The sequence below is a fragment of the Populus euphratica genome, unplaced genomic scaffold, assembly GCF_000495115.2.
Source record: "Populus euphratica unplaced genomic scaffold, PopEup_1.0 scaffold138.1, whole genome shotgun sequence".
Classification (NCBI taxonomy): Eukaryota; Viridiplantae; Streptophyta; class Magnoliopsida; order Malpighiales; family Salicaceae; genus Populus; species Populus euphratica.
The window spans coordinates 324,043-339,541 of NW_011500027.1; the positions used below are offsets into that span (position 1 = coordinate 324,043).

Here is a 15,499-nt window from a genome sequence, read left to right on the forward strand (position 1 = left end):
TTCAAAGCCCTAGGTTCCGATCCGAACCTCACTCCACACCAAACTATAAACAAAAAGAAGCAAAATTTTGCTTAGTTTCTCATTTCCAAGAGAGAAAGAACCAAACTTTGATAGCATTCTCTGATCCTCTCTCTCTCTGAATTTCTCCCTCGTTCTCTCTCTTCACTTCTTGGATTCTTTTAGGCTTTCTAAGCAGTGAAAGGTACCCAAAAAAGTGAAACAAGTAGGTTCTTCTTGAACATCAATGTCTGTTTCATTGGTTACTGTGGTTTTTTTTTTTTTGGAAGATGAATGTAAAATGGGTTTTTGTTTTTTAAATGTGGGGTTTTGGTTTTCTAATTACTGTCGTTTGTTTTGATTGTTTTCTTTAAGGAACAAGAAGGGTCTTTTTGTTGGTGTTAATGGAGGATTCTTCAGGAACTGAATTATATGATATATTGGCTTCAAGAAAAGCTGAAGAAGCAGGTTTGATTATTGATTACTATCTCTTTCTTGTTTCTACTTTACCCATTTGTTTGGTTTCCGAGAAAACATGGTGTTTATGATTTTTAGTTTCATTTTTGGACTAGAAACTAACTTCTATTATAGTAAAAATCAAATCTTTAACATTTTAACAATTGTTAATTTTTGAAGAATATGGTGATAATCTTTAATGTTATTGACTTTTTTTTTTTTTTGCAGCATGGCGAAGATATCAAGCGGCTTCATGGCTTGAAAATCTCGTGGGTCCAATAGGCATATCAAACAATCCATCAGAGAAAGAGTTCATTTCTCGCTTAAGAAATGGCTTGGTTCTTTGCAATGCTATAAATAAAGTGCATCCAGGGGCAGTGCCTAAAGTACTTTCACTGCTACTTCTAATTCATTTATCATTATTAGGAAAAGTTGGCTAAAAGTCCCAATGAAATGTGAAAATAGTCTCTTTAACAATGCTTTTTTATCTTTGTTTTGACCATAGAGCTGGTCTAGATTTTTAGTGATTTCAATGTTTTAATTGTTTGCTTTGAAAATTATGTCAAGGTGGTGGAGATTCATGCACCTTTACTACCATTAACCCGAGAATCCCAGCCATTACCAGCCTATCAGTATTTTGAGAATGTAAAGAATTTTCTGGTGGCTGTTGAAGAGTTAAGGCTGCCTGCCTTCGAAGCTTCTGATCTTGAAAGGGTAAATTAGGCTTTATTTATGTGTCTGATTGTATAAGCATTTGCAAATGTATTTATTTATGAATGTCAGCACCAACAATTGACTAATGAGTTTTTCGATTTAATCTTGAAAGGATTCTTTGGAGACAGGGTCGGGGACTAATGTGGTTGATTGCATCTTAGCGCTTAAATCATACCATGAGTACAAGCAGATGAACCCTAATGGATTCTATAAGCCTGCTAGATCTCCTATGGTTATTCATTCTGCTATCAGGAACAATTCTCAACCCATCTCATCAGACTCATGTAGGCGTTTGGACATGTCTGCGGCCTGTGAAAAAGAGCCACCAACAGATTCAGAATTGAAGAAAATTGAAGGTATTAGCTCTCTCTTTCCCTGCACAAGTCGATAGGCATCTCTGGGATACATTCAAAGTTTTTTAGTAGTTGTAATAAATGAAGCAAAGACATCTCATGGTGTTATATCACTTGAATACAAAACACCTGCTAAACAGAAACTGTAAGTCATAGCATGTACGGTGGTTTTTGCTTTTTCTTAGTGTATCCTTCCCCTCTTTGATGTGATGTATTGGATTTTGCAGATTTAATTGCCAAGAAACTTGCTGAGCATATGGCTGATTCCAAGGAAAACATGGATAGCAACTTTCTCATGTCCCTCCGTTCCGGCAACAACATGGTAATGATAATCTGTATGACGTATGAAATTTACTGTTATATAGGGCATATTGTTCTTATCAATGTTTTTCTAATGCTACAGGATCCAATGAAGCTGTTCAGTGATATCCTGTTAAGCTGTTTACGAGATAAGCTTCATAACAAGTTCCCAGAGGTTAGTTTATTTAAATCAACACAATCCCCTACGGTTGCTTCCTGCATACAAAAAGATTTCCTAGTAAAAAAGCACCCCTGATTTGAGGATATTCACTGTTTAATAGTTAGCCAGGAGCATCTGAGTTACATGAGAATGCTTTGTCTAGCGCAAAAAGTGCAAATACTTAGAAATACCTAGATTTACCCTCCCAAATAATTTGACTTTTTACCTATTTATAAAGATATAAATATCATCTCGCCACCATTTCAAATCGCATGTTTAAATGGAAATATTTTGGTACAAGATAGTAGCGCTTACACGTTTCCTGTCGAATCTCTCTTTATTGAACTGTGTTTTCATATATGAAGTTATTATGAACATGCTCTACATCTTCTGGTCCGAACAGTTGAAATCAACAGCTAAAGGTGGTAGCTTACCTTCTCATTCAACAATAAAGCCTATGGAGGAATCGTCTGAACCAGGAGATTCTAAGGTGAGTTTTTTATAGTTTATTACAAATGCAGTCGATAGATAAGCATGTAGAAAGCTGTAATTGTGTTAAAGTTCCATCAACTTCTTTAATATTTTTTCTCTTTCTCCTCTGGCCATGGAATATACAATTTGAAGATTTTAAGTGTCATCGTTGCTGCTCTATACATGTCTTGCGATCATCTTCAATCTGTTGATTCTCACAGTAAAAGATGAAAGTTAATTTGCTGTTAGCATATCATAAGTGCACGTTAATTAATTTTTTTTTTACGTATTTTTTCTTGGTTGTTAACATTCTAATTGTATTTGCAATTGCCTTACCTTGATGAAATTACATCTCTTTTCTTCGTTCATGATTCAAACCATTAGTCTCTGACGAGATATTCTGATGTGCCTGTGACTCATGTTTTACAGTGTTGCCAAGCTTGCTTAAGAAAGGGCAACTGCAACCACAGACAATTAATTCAAATGCAAGAAAAAGAACTTCTGGTTAGTACCTATTTGTTATTATCCTCTCCTTTACATGGATTGAAAGGTTGCAGTGTAGCAGTAATTGTTTTGTTTTGACATGTAAAAGGCTATTATTCAAGTGACATAAAATCACTTAAGAAAATTTGGCTAGAAAGTTTGTTTAATTAGGATAGATGTGAGGAAACAAAATGACCTCAGTCTCATTTATCAAGCTGACAATTTTGTTTAAACTTTAGAGGATTAGACTTTTTCTGAATTCTTTTGGTTGTGTTTTTTTTTTTTTTTTTTCCTTTCAGGATATAAAGGCCTTGCTGACGCTGACAAAAAGGGAGTTCCAGGGCTTACAGTCACAACTGCAGACAGATTTGAGAGAACTCGGTATATTACTTTTATAAATAACTTATTGTACAAGAATAACCATGCATTAACTTTGACAGTGTCACCATCCCTTTCTCAATGTGTGTAATTAAATATCTTCACTGCTACGATTAATGCTATCTGTCTTAGATTTCTGTTCTTCAGACTCGACTCCATTATTACTTGTGATATCTTGGAAGCTCCATGAGATATTCTGACGAGCTCAGCTTGTTAACAATCTCATAAATTAGATGTCAATTATCATTTTTCCTGTAAATACCAATCTCTAGACATATCAATATCATTCACATTTGTACAAAAAGAATTACAAGCTAAATGCTCTTGTAATTGCTACGGATCAGGAATTCAAGTACAAGAGATGTCTACTGCAGCTCTTGGATACCATAGGGTATTGAAAGAGAACAGGAACTTGTACAACATGGTTCAGGATTTGAAAGGTTAGCTTGCTGTTATAAAACATGAATTTCACTTATTTCCTGAATCTTGTTACAATCTTTAAAATGTTAATTTTTATTATGAGCGACTGAAGTTCAATATCCTGATCTGTTCGAATTACTATTTCCCACAGGAAATATCCGAGTTTACTGCAGAATCAGGCCTGCTTTCGGTGATAGAACAAGCAATGTTATCGATTATATTGGAGATGACGGTTCGCTAGTGATTTCGGATCCACTAAAGCCCCATAAGGATGGAAAGAAAGTTTTTCAGTTTAACCGGGTGTTTGGACCTACTGCCACTCAAGGTACTATTATCCAATAGCAACATTTTTCCAGTGCAGCATATGTATTGAATCTGATGATTTTGCATATTGACTCTTGATTTCCAGATGAGGTATTTATGGACACTCAACCACTGATCAGGTCTGTGATGGATGGTTATAATGCATGCATTTTCGCTTATGGTCAAACTGGATCAGGAAAAACATATACCATGGTAAGTTTTTCTAATCTTAGTTGGCTTTAGTCTATTCCCTTTTGAATAGAAACATAGAATTCTTCTGTTTACATGTTAGCTATCTGCACAATAACCAATATTCTCCCAGATGATATATATAAATTCTGTGGTAACAGAGTGGTCCATCAGGCCGGTCAACCAAGGATATGGGGATTAATTATCTAGCTTTGAGTGATCTCTTCCAGATGTCTAATGAAAGGAAGGAAATCGTAAATTACAGTATTCAAGTTCAAATGGTTGAAATTTACAATGAACAAGTACGAGACCTTCTTGCTGAAGATTCAACAGCTACCAAATATCCTTTTAGCTATTATTATTATTATTATTTGAAAATCATAAAAACAGTGCAAAATAAGCATTCATAGTAGGTGAGTCAAGGTCGTTACTCTGCCGTTTCATTGTAACCATGCATATGTAATAAGTTTTGTATTCTTAACCATGCACAAATTAGAGATTCGGAGTTGTGCTGGTGATAATGGCTTGAGCCTTCCGGATGCTAAAATGCATTCTGTGAAGTCCACTGCAGACGTTCTTAACCTGATGAAACTCGGTGAAGCCAATCGTGTTGTCAGTTCCACTGCACTCAACAACCGGAGCAGTCGTTCCCATAGGTCAGTTTTCTGGTTGATTTATACAAACTAGGATGAAATCTGAAACCATGCATGTGTTTCATTTTATTGATAGGGTGATTTGACATGTTGCTGCAGTATCCTGACAGTTCATGTACATGGTAAAGATGTATCTGGAAGCACCCTCCACAGTTCCCTCCATTTGGTGGACCTTGCAGGAAGTGAACGAGTGGATAAATCAGAAGTTACGGGAGATAGGCTCAAAGAGGCACAGTACATTAATAAGTCTCTCTCCTGTCTAGGAGATGTAATCACAGCCTTGGCTCAAAAGAATTCTCATATCCCTTACAGAAACAGCAAACTCACACTTCTACTACAAGATTCCTTAGGTTGTGATGTGTAAATAAGACAAATGAACTTGTTTCTCAAAAATTCCAGCTTCTCTATACTGTTTTCTCTGTTTTGGTTTTGATTCCTAGCATATGCTTACATTTTTCTTGGCGTTTTTTACTTCAGGTGGACACGCTAAAACGTTAATGTTTGCCCATTTAAGTCCAGAAGGAGATTCTTTTGGTGAAACCATCAGTACTTTGAAGTTTGCTCAGAGGGTATCAACTATTGAACTCGGTGCTGTTCGTGCAAACAAAGAGAGCGGTGAGATCATGCAACTCAAGGACCAGGTAAATCTGAATTTTATTTATCTGGATTTCAGAATCTGTTTTCTGTCCAATTTTCCCTGTTACAAGTCCTGCAAACGGTGGGATAGAAAGTCGCCTATGTGATGTTTTTTGGATTCTTATCTTGTTGACAACAAAAACATTATGGTCAGTATACTTGTTGCATCAGTTGGTTGGTTCTCACAAGTATATCCAAAATTTATAACATTCCATCATACTGTTGGCTTCTTTCCTCACGTACTAGTGCTGTTGTATTTTCTTCTTCTTCTTCTTCTTCTTTGAATTGAGGCTACTATAGTTTGCTTCTGTTATTTTTTTACTTACGAACTGAAATTGCACGCTTTGAGAGCAATTGTTGATCATGTTCCTTTTCTACTCTCTTTTGTTATCAAATCAAATGGATGTAAATTCTACTCAAGGATATCAGGTTACATAACAATTTCAACACGGACAACTTTCAGGTTGAGAACCTCAAGAAAGCATTGGCCAGAAAGGAAGAGAAGAATGTGCAGTTTAATAAAATGAAGGACCCAAGATCTCCATGTGAGATACCAAAAGTGATGCCTGAGCGAACTCCTCCACGTGCACGGAGGCTGAGTATTGAGAATGGCAGCAGCAGGAAGTCTGAGAAAATCACGAATACTGAAGATAGAAAGGCATCAAAAACCCCTTCTGTACCTACTCGTTCCAAAAGATTAAGCTTGGAAGGGCCAAAGTATGACAAGAAAGAGCATTTCCAGGCAAAAGGAGCAGAGGATGTAAGCAGGCCCCTACGTTTTGACTCGGTAACACTGCAGAAACATGGTTTTATTCAGGATGCAGAGGCAGTGTCAAAACCATTTGCGCATTCTGCTAGTGGCAGTTCCACGGTGGAAGTTTATCGCCTCAATAATTCTCGGAGTCCTACTAGTTTGTATCAGAAGAGAATGGTCAAAACAGATAGTAGTAGGACGCAAATTCCAACTCTTCAGCTACCAATAACACCAGAGCCACAAGTAATTTCCAGAAATGCAGAGGCAGTGCCAAAACCATTAGGGCATTTTGCTAGTGGCAGTTCCACCGTTGAAGTTTATCGCCTCAATACTCGAAGTCCTACTAGTTTGTATCAGAAAAGAATGGTCAAAACAGATAATAGCAGGACGCAAATTCCAACTCTTCAGCTACCAATAACACCAGAACCGCAAGTAATTTCCAGAAATGAGGCTAAGATTCTGATGCAGAGTGAACTTGGTGTTTCTACAGATTCTCAGGCGGCCAATCTTGTTCGTAGCACACAAGGAAGCACTCATGGAAAAGGATCTCAAATAAGGAAATCCCTCCGTACGATTGGAAAACTGATTAACGGCTCCGATAAGAGGTGTGTGTTCAGACATCTGTAAAATTTGATTCAAAATTTGATTCATATTTCTATTATAGTAATTAATAAGATTGGTTGATTCCAGACTTAGGAAGGTAATTCTTGATTGTTGCATTCAACCACCAGCTCATCAAGTCAAATATGAAATCATTATCCACTGAAATGTGAGTGAAATTTCTTTGCAGTAACATATTGTCTCAAATTACAGGAATCAGCAGATTTCAAAGGAAGAATTCTCACCTATTATTGGCATATGCAATGACACTGATCTAAAGACACCACTCACAGCTAATGCCAGGACACTAAGAAGGCAATCTCTTACAGGAGTTCAAACATCAACATCACGCAGATCTTCTCTTGGAGGAAAGCCTATTGAACCTGGCAAGTGTAACCTACTCGAGCATTATTTGCTCAACTCCACTGCAAGTGTATATATATATATATATATATAGAAAAAACATCATCTAAAATAAGAGAAGGGGACCTCATTTCATGTAATGTTCCGTTTTGATGCAGATGACCCTAAGAGGAATGCCAAGACGCCCCCTCCAGTCCATCCCTCAACAAAGTCGACAAAACGATGGCTTTAGGTCAACACGTCTGATTGTCAAAACTCTAGAAGCAATGCCAAGATGCAACTGACACTGATGGCTGTTCTATCAAGCTAATTGAAGAATACAGCAATGATGCTTCGGCTCGAAGCACAGCCTTCCCAAGTTAGGTGGGAGACACTTACATGTCAATGAGAGTTTTGCTGATAGAGACTGAGTGTCAGGATTACATGTACATGCCAAAAAAAATGCCAGAGGGAACGAAGTGTAACCTGATTCATAATTGAAATGCTTGATCTCAAAGCCTGGTTTTTTTCCCTTCAATTTTTGCTTTTACATTTTATTGTGTGATTCTAGTATATCTATGGTTGCAAATTTTTAAGAAGGGCTCACTTTCCAGAACTAGGCATGCTGCTTCTCTTTCTGAAGAAGTCTAAACGCTGTTCGATTGGTATCAATCAGAGTCGAGCGGAATGGTAGATGCTTGTTTCTCCTGCAGCCCTTCGTGAACGTGGATATTGTTCCTTGCGAAATAAGACTGAGGCAATAATAGAGCACCTTATGCACATCATGTGATCACATGTTATCGTTGAATCAGTAAATACAGACCAGCATTCACGAGGTCTCAAGTTTCATGGAAAATTGCAATACGTGTCAGTCTTATCCGTACAGCATCCTCCATTCCAAATTTGATTTCATTTATTTTCAGCTTTATCTTGGTCTGGAAAAACGCATACTCAAACGCAACAGACGTCAAAATTAACAGGATTGTAAAAGGGAAAGAAATAATTGCTTGAAGCAGCAGAAGCTGACATAACAACTTTGGAGAGACTGAAAGTGAACGAAATGAAAAATATAATTATCAGCCCATCTAAAATACTTGTAACATTGCGTAATTTACACATACGAAGCTTATTATTTATTCCATGCCTTGTGAAGCGAGGACATATTAAAAGACTCTGTAGTTTATACAAACATATACGCCTAGTTGACCTTTTGTACCTGCTAATGTACAGAGATGAATCAATCAATGATGTACGTAAAGAAAAAGAAAAAACCATTTATCCAACTTCATACAAGTACTGAATATCACTGTGATTGGAGATGAGATCTGCGGTTCATTTTTGCGATAGCGTAACTGTAAGCACGAAGTAACCTCTTTTGAAATCTTCCAAGGTTTAGCCTCACATTTTGGTTGTCAAGATAGATCGACTTTGTGTATTGCCATCCCTTTTCGGACACCCTTTCGGGATCTCGAAGAACAGGATCGTTCCTATCATATTTGTCATACAACGAACTCTCTCTCGGAAGAATTTGGTAGCCAACATACTTCAAACCAAGCTTCCTTGCAGGTTCCCCGTAATAAGCGTCAGCTGCCCATTCTGTTCCCAGAGGGATGACTTGGATAAAAACAGAGCCAGGCCTCATAAACAGAAAATGAGTCATGGCAGCGCCATGGACACCTATCATAACTTCACTTGAATTAAGTGCCCCATAAATCCTGGCTAGTTCTGTTGTTCGTTCAGGCTTCACTACTTCAACTCGGAATCCAATTTCTTCAGCCATCTTCACCAATAAATCCTCATTAGTTATAGCTCTAGAGCCATTTCTAGATAATATGACCAGCTTAGGTCTCTTCAAGGTTGCATCTTGCACTTCCTTTCTGATCTCCGATGATGATGAATGCACTTTCTGTTTTAGCTTTTCTTGAGCTAGCCGTTCTTCTTTAAGCAAACTTTGAACTCGAGGCAAGTATGCTCGGTCTAGAACATTGCGAAAATCAACAACACTTTTATTCCCTTGCATCCGCGAAGGATCCACTGTGAGCTCGTCGTGGATTCTAAGACCGACAATGGCTTCAGGAAAGCAATGAGTTCTCTTGTCTCCACTAAAATCAATTGCAGGATAATCCGAAAGATGTGAAAGAATATCTCCATACTTCATTATCCACCAATCATGATACTCAAGGATTACAAACACAACCTTCTTCTTGAAATGCTGTGATGTAATGTACAAAGGCAAAAGCCCATCATTGAATTCATGATAAACATTACCAGTGTAGCCTCCAGTCGAAAAGAACACTGCCGGTGCATCATGCTTGACATCACAATGATGGTTATTCCTAAAATTTTCTGTCTTCACGATAAGATCTAATTCATCAATTGTGTCCATCACACTCGTTTCCCATTTTCTGGTGTATGGTTTGATCTTTTCGTGCTGGAGTTCCTCATCTTTATCAGCTAACCTCGAAACATTTTTTATCACAGCATCGGTACTCTTTGAGGTGTAGAGGAAGATTGAAGAAGAGGCAGAGTTTGTTCTTACATCCCCTTTCATAACACAGACATCCGAACGAATACTCCTCCGGTCACAGCATATGGTTCCTGAATTTACCACCAAAAAATTGCGTCAAAATTTGAGGAAATTAACAGTAAATCACAATTCATTTTGCTACAAGAGTCTAACATTTTATCGAACTCAGAAAACAAATATAAGGTAAGAAAGAAACTTTTAACCCAGTAACTTCGTGTCTACTTTTGTGGTTTCAAGAAACTAGATCATTCATTCACCTTCATGAACTAATCACTGGGAAAAAAATACAGTTTCATCTTTTCGGCCTTAACTTTTCTAGGTTACGTGTCGATGTAGCCTAAGGAAACTCTAAATATCAGAAAGCAACAGACTTCCAGTCTGCTAATACCTTATACTGTTAAATCCAATTCAATCTTATTAACAGAAGAAGAAGGCAAGAGCAACAGCACATAAAAATAAAAAGAACTAACCGTTAGAAACCGAAGAACACAGAGAAGCTTTTGCATTTACATTAGCAGCAACCCCATCAGTCTCTACACCAAAAGAATCTGCGAAAACCACAGACACGCATCAAGACAAAGCCAGAAGAAGAAAGAAAAAATAACCAAAAACCATGAAAGAGAGAACGGAACTTACACAAGAGAGAAAAGGCAGAGGGGGAGCAAAACAAGTGAGAACCTAAAATAAGACAGCAAGAGAGAAGAGAAAGGATGAGAAGAGAAAAAAGCTTAGGCCTTGATCTCTTGAAATAACCAGAGCTTGTTGCACTCATCAAAGATAGCATCTCATCCTCCCCAGCATGATGATGCTCACCCTTCTTTAACTGATGATACCTAAAGTACTGCACCATTGCCAACTATTCTCAATACAAAGCTTCTACCTTTTTTGGCTTTATCAAAAACCCAACGACTAAAAAAGAGAAAGAAAGAGTTTTTTTGAGATAAGCAAACCCCAGTATTATACTACAAAGAGAATATTAATAAAAAAAAGAAAGAGAAAAAAGAAATCTTGAGTCTTATGTACTTCCTTTCTTTTACAAAGGTTTTTCTTTTCTGAGACAGAGAGAGGGTTTTCGGTTGTGAAAGTGTTGAACTAAAACCCGGTTTTGAACAGAGAAGTGCAAGTGCTTGTAGAGAGAAATAAACAAGTTGGTTTACAACTTGTCTTAATAGTTGTTATGCCGCGGGATGTTCTGGGGAGTTTCTGTGGGTTCAAAATCGAAAGACACTGAGGTTTTTTCTTAGGTAATGTCAGAAGGTGTTTCTAGGGACGTGTTATTTGTGTGCGAGAGAGAGAGAGAGAGAGAGGGAAGAGAACGAAGGAGGAAGCAAAGCGAAGGAGCCAAGGAGGAAAGCAAGAAAGGTGTCTAAAATGGAGGCTATGGTATTCAGCTTTTGAAAAATTAAATTGTATTTTTTAAGCAGTCAAATTGCGTGTAAAGAGAGAATCGAAGAGCTGTCCTTCCCATCTTTGGTTGGCTTTGCCCATATCTTCTCGCTAGTGGGAATGTGATTGGATTCTAACTTCGCTTCTCTGCTAACTGTAATTATTGTTTCCTTTTAATTTAGAATTGGTCCTTCTGATCCTTACATTTTGCTTGATGTGAACTCTCCACTTTTCTTCTTATCTAGTTAGTCCCACTAGTTAAAAACTCTTCTTAATATAGTCCTTTCCATAGCAATAAAACTCGGCCTTGCAAGTCAAATCGGTGACCCGCCAGCTCGAGACCCAGCTCGAGCCAGGTTTTACTTTGAAATTGATCTTTTTAGTAGATAAAATACTGGATTATCCATGGAATACTTTCCTTTAGCTTTCATCCAACTCACTATTAGTTCTTGACAGCATGTCCGAAAGGGTGAATATAGCATATGCTATAGGCCATGCATCAAGAATAAACAGTGTTTAGGACCGAAATTGGATAGAGGGATGCCATCGATAAAATTTCTTGAGTAAAGGAACCGGCTAAGAACAGTAAACGGGCCATATTAAGACAATATTGAGAGTATAAGGATCAAATAATAAATATTAATCCAATCTGCTTGTATTTCTCACTCTATATATTCCACGCGTCTTTCCCAGGCGTGTGTCATATAGACACAGATTCTGTTGGCCAATGAAAGGTGATTTAACATAATTTAATTAAGTGGATCAAAGTGATTTTTAATTAAATGAAGATCAGAACTTTTTTCTCTTCTTAAGTTTACAACTTTACTTGGAATGGCAATAATAACGCCACTCAGCTATCTTTTTCAAACTTTGCTTAGCTCAAATGTTATTTTATAAAAATTAAAATTATATTTTTAAATATTTTAATATGGTAAGGTTAAAAATAAATTTTAAAAAAAATAAAAAAATATTTTAATCTATTTTTAGATAAAAAGCACTTCAAAATATCTATTTTGTATAAAATTTTGCTTAGATGAACACTGCTCAAATATATTTTAATAATATGTAAAGCTTAGGCTGAGATGTTGTTTTTTATTAAAAAAAACTTTGTAATTAATTTAATAAAACTAAAAAAAAACTTTGTAATTAATTTGGTAGTCTTATTTCGTTTTATTAACTTTGTAGTTAATTTGGTAGTCTTATTTCGTTTTATTAAATTAATTATTTTGGTAGGTCAACCTGAACTTTACCAAATCAATCCCTATATTAATTTGAAATAAAATATATGGATGGACCACTTCCAAGTTTAATTCTAGAAGTTGGGACATATTTGATAATTAGGATCCTGATTTTGCCTTTCTCGAAAATTAAATGGATCAAGTTGACTTAACAAGAAGAAAGATGGAGAAAAATATCGTTTGTGCAATTAAAAGTGAGAACAAGACCCAAATAGACAGCCGAAGAGGACCTGGCAGGCAGCTCATCCATGAAAATAAGATACGCTGCCGTAATTCAATTGATTCATATCTTCTTCTTCTTTCTCTTTCTAAAATCTTTCTCTCTCTTCCAGCCCGTAATTTCCCCTCTCTCTCTCTACAATAAAATTCCTTGGGCTACAGTGTACAGACTCAAGATTTTGCTAAGAACAATTCAAGTTCTTAATTGAAAAGGAAAAAGACATTGGAGCTCGAGGACATGAAGCTTAAATGCAAAAATAAGCTTCATGTGATTTACTCTTATTTCATCACTTGCTGTAATGGCAAAGCTACGTTTTGAAATCCCAGATGCCCATGTCTTTTTGAAAAGGATGCACGATGCTCTACGCTTATTGCATCTGAGCTCTGACACACATATGCCATGTTATTGTATAGGTGTTATCTAGATCTTTACCCCCCGGTACAGATCTGCTATTTTTGTTTGATGCAGGAAAAAAAAGTATTTAGGAGATGTTAAAAAAACATAAATTTATATAGGGATAAATTGTTGCATAATTTAGATAACAGGTGGAAATATAACTGGATTTGAAATAAATATTTAAGATTAAATTTGTATTTATAAATATTAAAATAAAAAATATATTAAATCAATTTAGTTTGACTTAATTTAACTTGTGAATATATATTTTGTATGATGAAATTATAATAACTCATAAAAAACAAAATAATAACTTTAACAAAAAACAGGATGACTTTAACAAAACAAAATAATAACATTATAATACATGCTTGGCTCACTGTCAGGATAAAATTATCATGAGATTATAATAATTTATTAAAAAATAAATTAAAATATATTATTAAGTTTAGTTTTTAATAAAATTAATATTAAATAAAAAAATTAATTAAAAATGTCAATTTCATGAAATTAGGATAACTCAGTTAATATCAAAATAAAAAAAATATTAGATTAATTTAAATTAATAAATTTGTAGTTAATATCAAAATAAAAATATATTAGTCGTGGTCTCATGTTCGAGTCCTTGGTTACTCATATAATGGCCACTGGAGGCTTACATGGTCGTTAACTTCAGGGCCCGTGGGATTAGTCATGGTGCGCGCAAGCTGGCCCGGACACCTATATTAATCTAAAAAAGAAAAAATATATTAGATTAATTTAAATTAATAAATTTGCATTATAAAAAATTAAAACATCTTTGCGTGGAGGTTATAAAGGTCATTTCATCATGCGTTATACTAGGAAAAGACGTATCTGCCCCCTTTAAATCTTGGAATGCGAGATGTATCATTGTGTAATTACCTAATTACCCCCTAGAACGATGACCTGGTTTTTTATAAGGGAAAAATAGGTATTTAAATTACAGTAATGGACTTTCGAGTCACGTGACCATATGCAATCTTTGTGCGGGGTTTCTAAGGTTTGATGCTTCGAGAATACTAGACCCACGACTGCGTCAAGCGCGTGACGAGAGTGGTCCCAACTTTTATTTAATATTCCTAACATGTTTTTAAATAGGTAGTCTAAACATTTGTCAGTTATAAAAAAGAATTAAATCAACTTGTGCCTTTGGAGAAGACGTAGTCAGAAAATAATGCCAGTAATTATTTCCTTATTTCAACAAATAATGTTATCGGAAATTTCAACTTACCTCTTTTTTACCGCCAAGAAAAGACGACGAGAGTGCCAAGGCGGCACCACCATTTTGGTGCCAATTTAAGATTATTTTGCAAAGAAATTTACGGGCTCAAGTGGAGAGAAGGAGCCACTAAGGGCATGAAACCCCAGGTGATATGATATTGGAAGGAATTTATTTAATGCTCAAGTTAATGACATGAAATCACAGATAATTTGAGACAACTTTCTTGAAAAAAGAGCTATTATTTTTTTAGCCTAATGTTATGGTAATTTATATAGTTTTTTTTTCAAATCAAGACTAGATTATTTATTTAGCTAGCGTGTTTGTAAAAATTGTTAAGGTTATTTTTTAAAATGTTTTTTATTTAAAAAACTATGTTAATAATATTTTTTTTATTTTTTAAAAATTATTTTTAAAATAAATACATTAAAATATATTAATTTAAAATAAAATAAATATTATTGAGACAAGCATATTAAAAACATATTAACTTAAAATAAAATAAATTTTAAATTTTTAAAAAAGCACATATAAAAGACAGTATACAAACAATTCATGTTAAAATGAGAATTTAATTTGTAGTATGAGATTTATATATTGGATTGAAGGATCTAACGAAAAAGAAATATCAACTTTCTTTTTAATTCAAGTCCAAAACATAAAAGCTCACTTACGGTCATGCCAAGCGAATGAAATATAAAACACAGAAGAACACAGGCTGTTTCAGCTAAAACCTTCATGAAATAAATGGAAGGTAGAAAGGAAAAAGGAACGCAAACCACGGTCGAGAAAGGCTGTTTGAAGGCATAAATGTTCCAGACAATTAAATAATAACAACAACGGCAACGATAAAATTCAAGGATCTTTGAAAACATGCGCATGGTATCATAATTGAGGCTAGTCAGTCTAAGTATTTTTCTAATAATTATGAAGAGGCTGCGGTATTTATTATTATTGTTATTTTCTCGAAAGAGCTTGGAAGCTGCATCATGAGATGACTGCTATATTATTTTGTTAATTTTATAATATATTGAATACAAAATGGTGGTAAAGTAATATTTATATTAGTATATAACTTTATTTTTTAAAATATTTTTTATCTGTAAATATATTAAAATAATATTTTTATTTTTTAAAATTATTTTTAACATCAGCATATTAAAACAATTTAAAAATATATAAAAAACTTATTTTAAAATAAAAAAATAAAATAAAAATTAAAAACCACATTTCTTACAGGCTAATCCAGTTCTTTTGAATAAGGCAGCCAACTAAAATATGAA

The 15,499-nt window shown here is 35.1% G+C and overlaps 2 protein-coding genes and 1 long non-coding RNA gene across 3 annotated transcripts in view; 1 reads left to right on the top strand and 2 right to left on the bottom strand.

The window, feature by feature from the left end:
* LOC105142249 (P-loop nucleoside triphosphate hydrolases superfamily protein with CH (Calponin Homology) domain-containing protein) lies at positions 1–7,747 on the top strand. Its single transcript, XM_011049784.1, has 20 exons — positions 1–223; positions 373–465; positions 682–839; positions 1,021–1,167; positions 1,280–1,523; positions 1,748–1,842; positions 1,924–1,995; positions 2,384–2,470; positions 2,881–2,955; positions 3,234–3,315; positions 3,657–3,752; positions 3,884–4,057; positions 4,142–4,248; positions 4,386–4,566; positions 4,718–4,880; positions 4,977–5,227; positions 5,355–5,518; positions 5,977–6,872; positions 7,081–7,253; positions 7,389–7,747. Exons 2-20 carry the CDS (start codon positions 402–404, stop codon positions 7,460–7,462), a joined length of 3,303 nt encoding a protein of 1,100 aa, XP_011048086.1. The 5' UTR covers positions 1–223; positions 373–401; the 3' UTR covers positions 7,463–7,747.
* The window catches only part of LOC105142248 (uncharacterized), a 24,488-nt gene continuing 12,738 nt past the window's right edge, over positions 3,750–15,499 (bottom strand). Inside the window, exons 2-4 of the long non-coding RNA XR_845525.1 lie at positions 12,751–12,761; positions 5,154–5,161; positions 3,750–3,761 (exon numbers count right to left, since the gene is read on the bottom strand). This is a non-coding gene — a long non-coding RNA (uncharacterized LOC105142248). The remainder of the gene's footprint in view (positions 3,762–5,153; positions 5,162–12,750; positions 12,762–15,499) is intronic.
* On the bottom strand, positions 8,262–11,206 carry LOC105142247 (uncharacterized). Its single transcript, XM_011049783.1, has 3 exons — positions 10,373–11,206; positions 10,207–10,284; positions 8,262–9,807 (listed from the first exon to the last, which is right to left on the bottom strand). The coding sequence occupies exons 1-3, from the start codon at positions 10,584–10,586 to the stop codon at positions 8,513–8,515; spliced, it is 1,587 nt and encodes a 528-aa protein (XP_011048085.1). The 5' UTR covers positions 10,587–11,206; the 3' UTR covers positions 8,262–8,512.

Excerpts from the sequence above, each read along its gene's own strand:
- LOC105142249 (XM_011049784.1), top strand. The coding sequence starts at position 402 with ATGGAGGATTCTTCAGGAACTGAATTATATGATATATTGGCTTCAAGA. Across the intron at positions 840-1,020 it reads ATCCAGGGGCAGTGCCTAAA|GTGGTGGAGATTCATGCACC; the intron begins GTACTTTCACTG and ends AATTATGTCAAG. Across the intron at positions 4,249-4,385 it reads CAGGAAAAACATATACCATG|AGTGGTCCATCAGGCCGGTC; the intron begins GTAAGTTTTTCT and ends CTGTGGTAACAG.
- LOC105142247 (XM_011049783.1), bottom strand. The coding sequence starts at position 10,586 with ATGGTGCAGTACTTTAGGTATCATCAGTTAAAGAAGGGTGAGCATCAT. Across the intron at positions 10,285-10,372 it reads CTCTGCCTTTTCTCTCTTGT|ATTCTTTTGGTGTAGAGACT; the intron begins GTAAGTTCCGTT and ends TGGTTTTCGCAG. Across the intron at positions 9,808-10,206 it reads GTGTTCTTCGGTTTCTAACG|GAACCATATGCTGTGACCGG; the intron begins GTTAGTTCTTTT and ends TGGTAAATTCAG.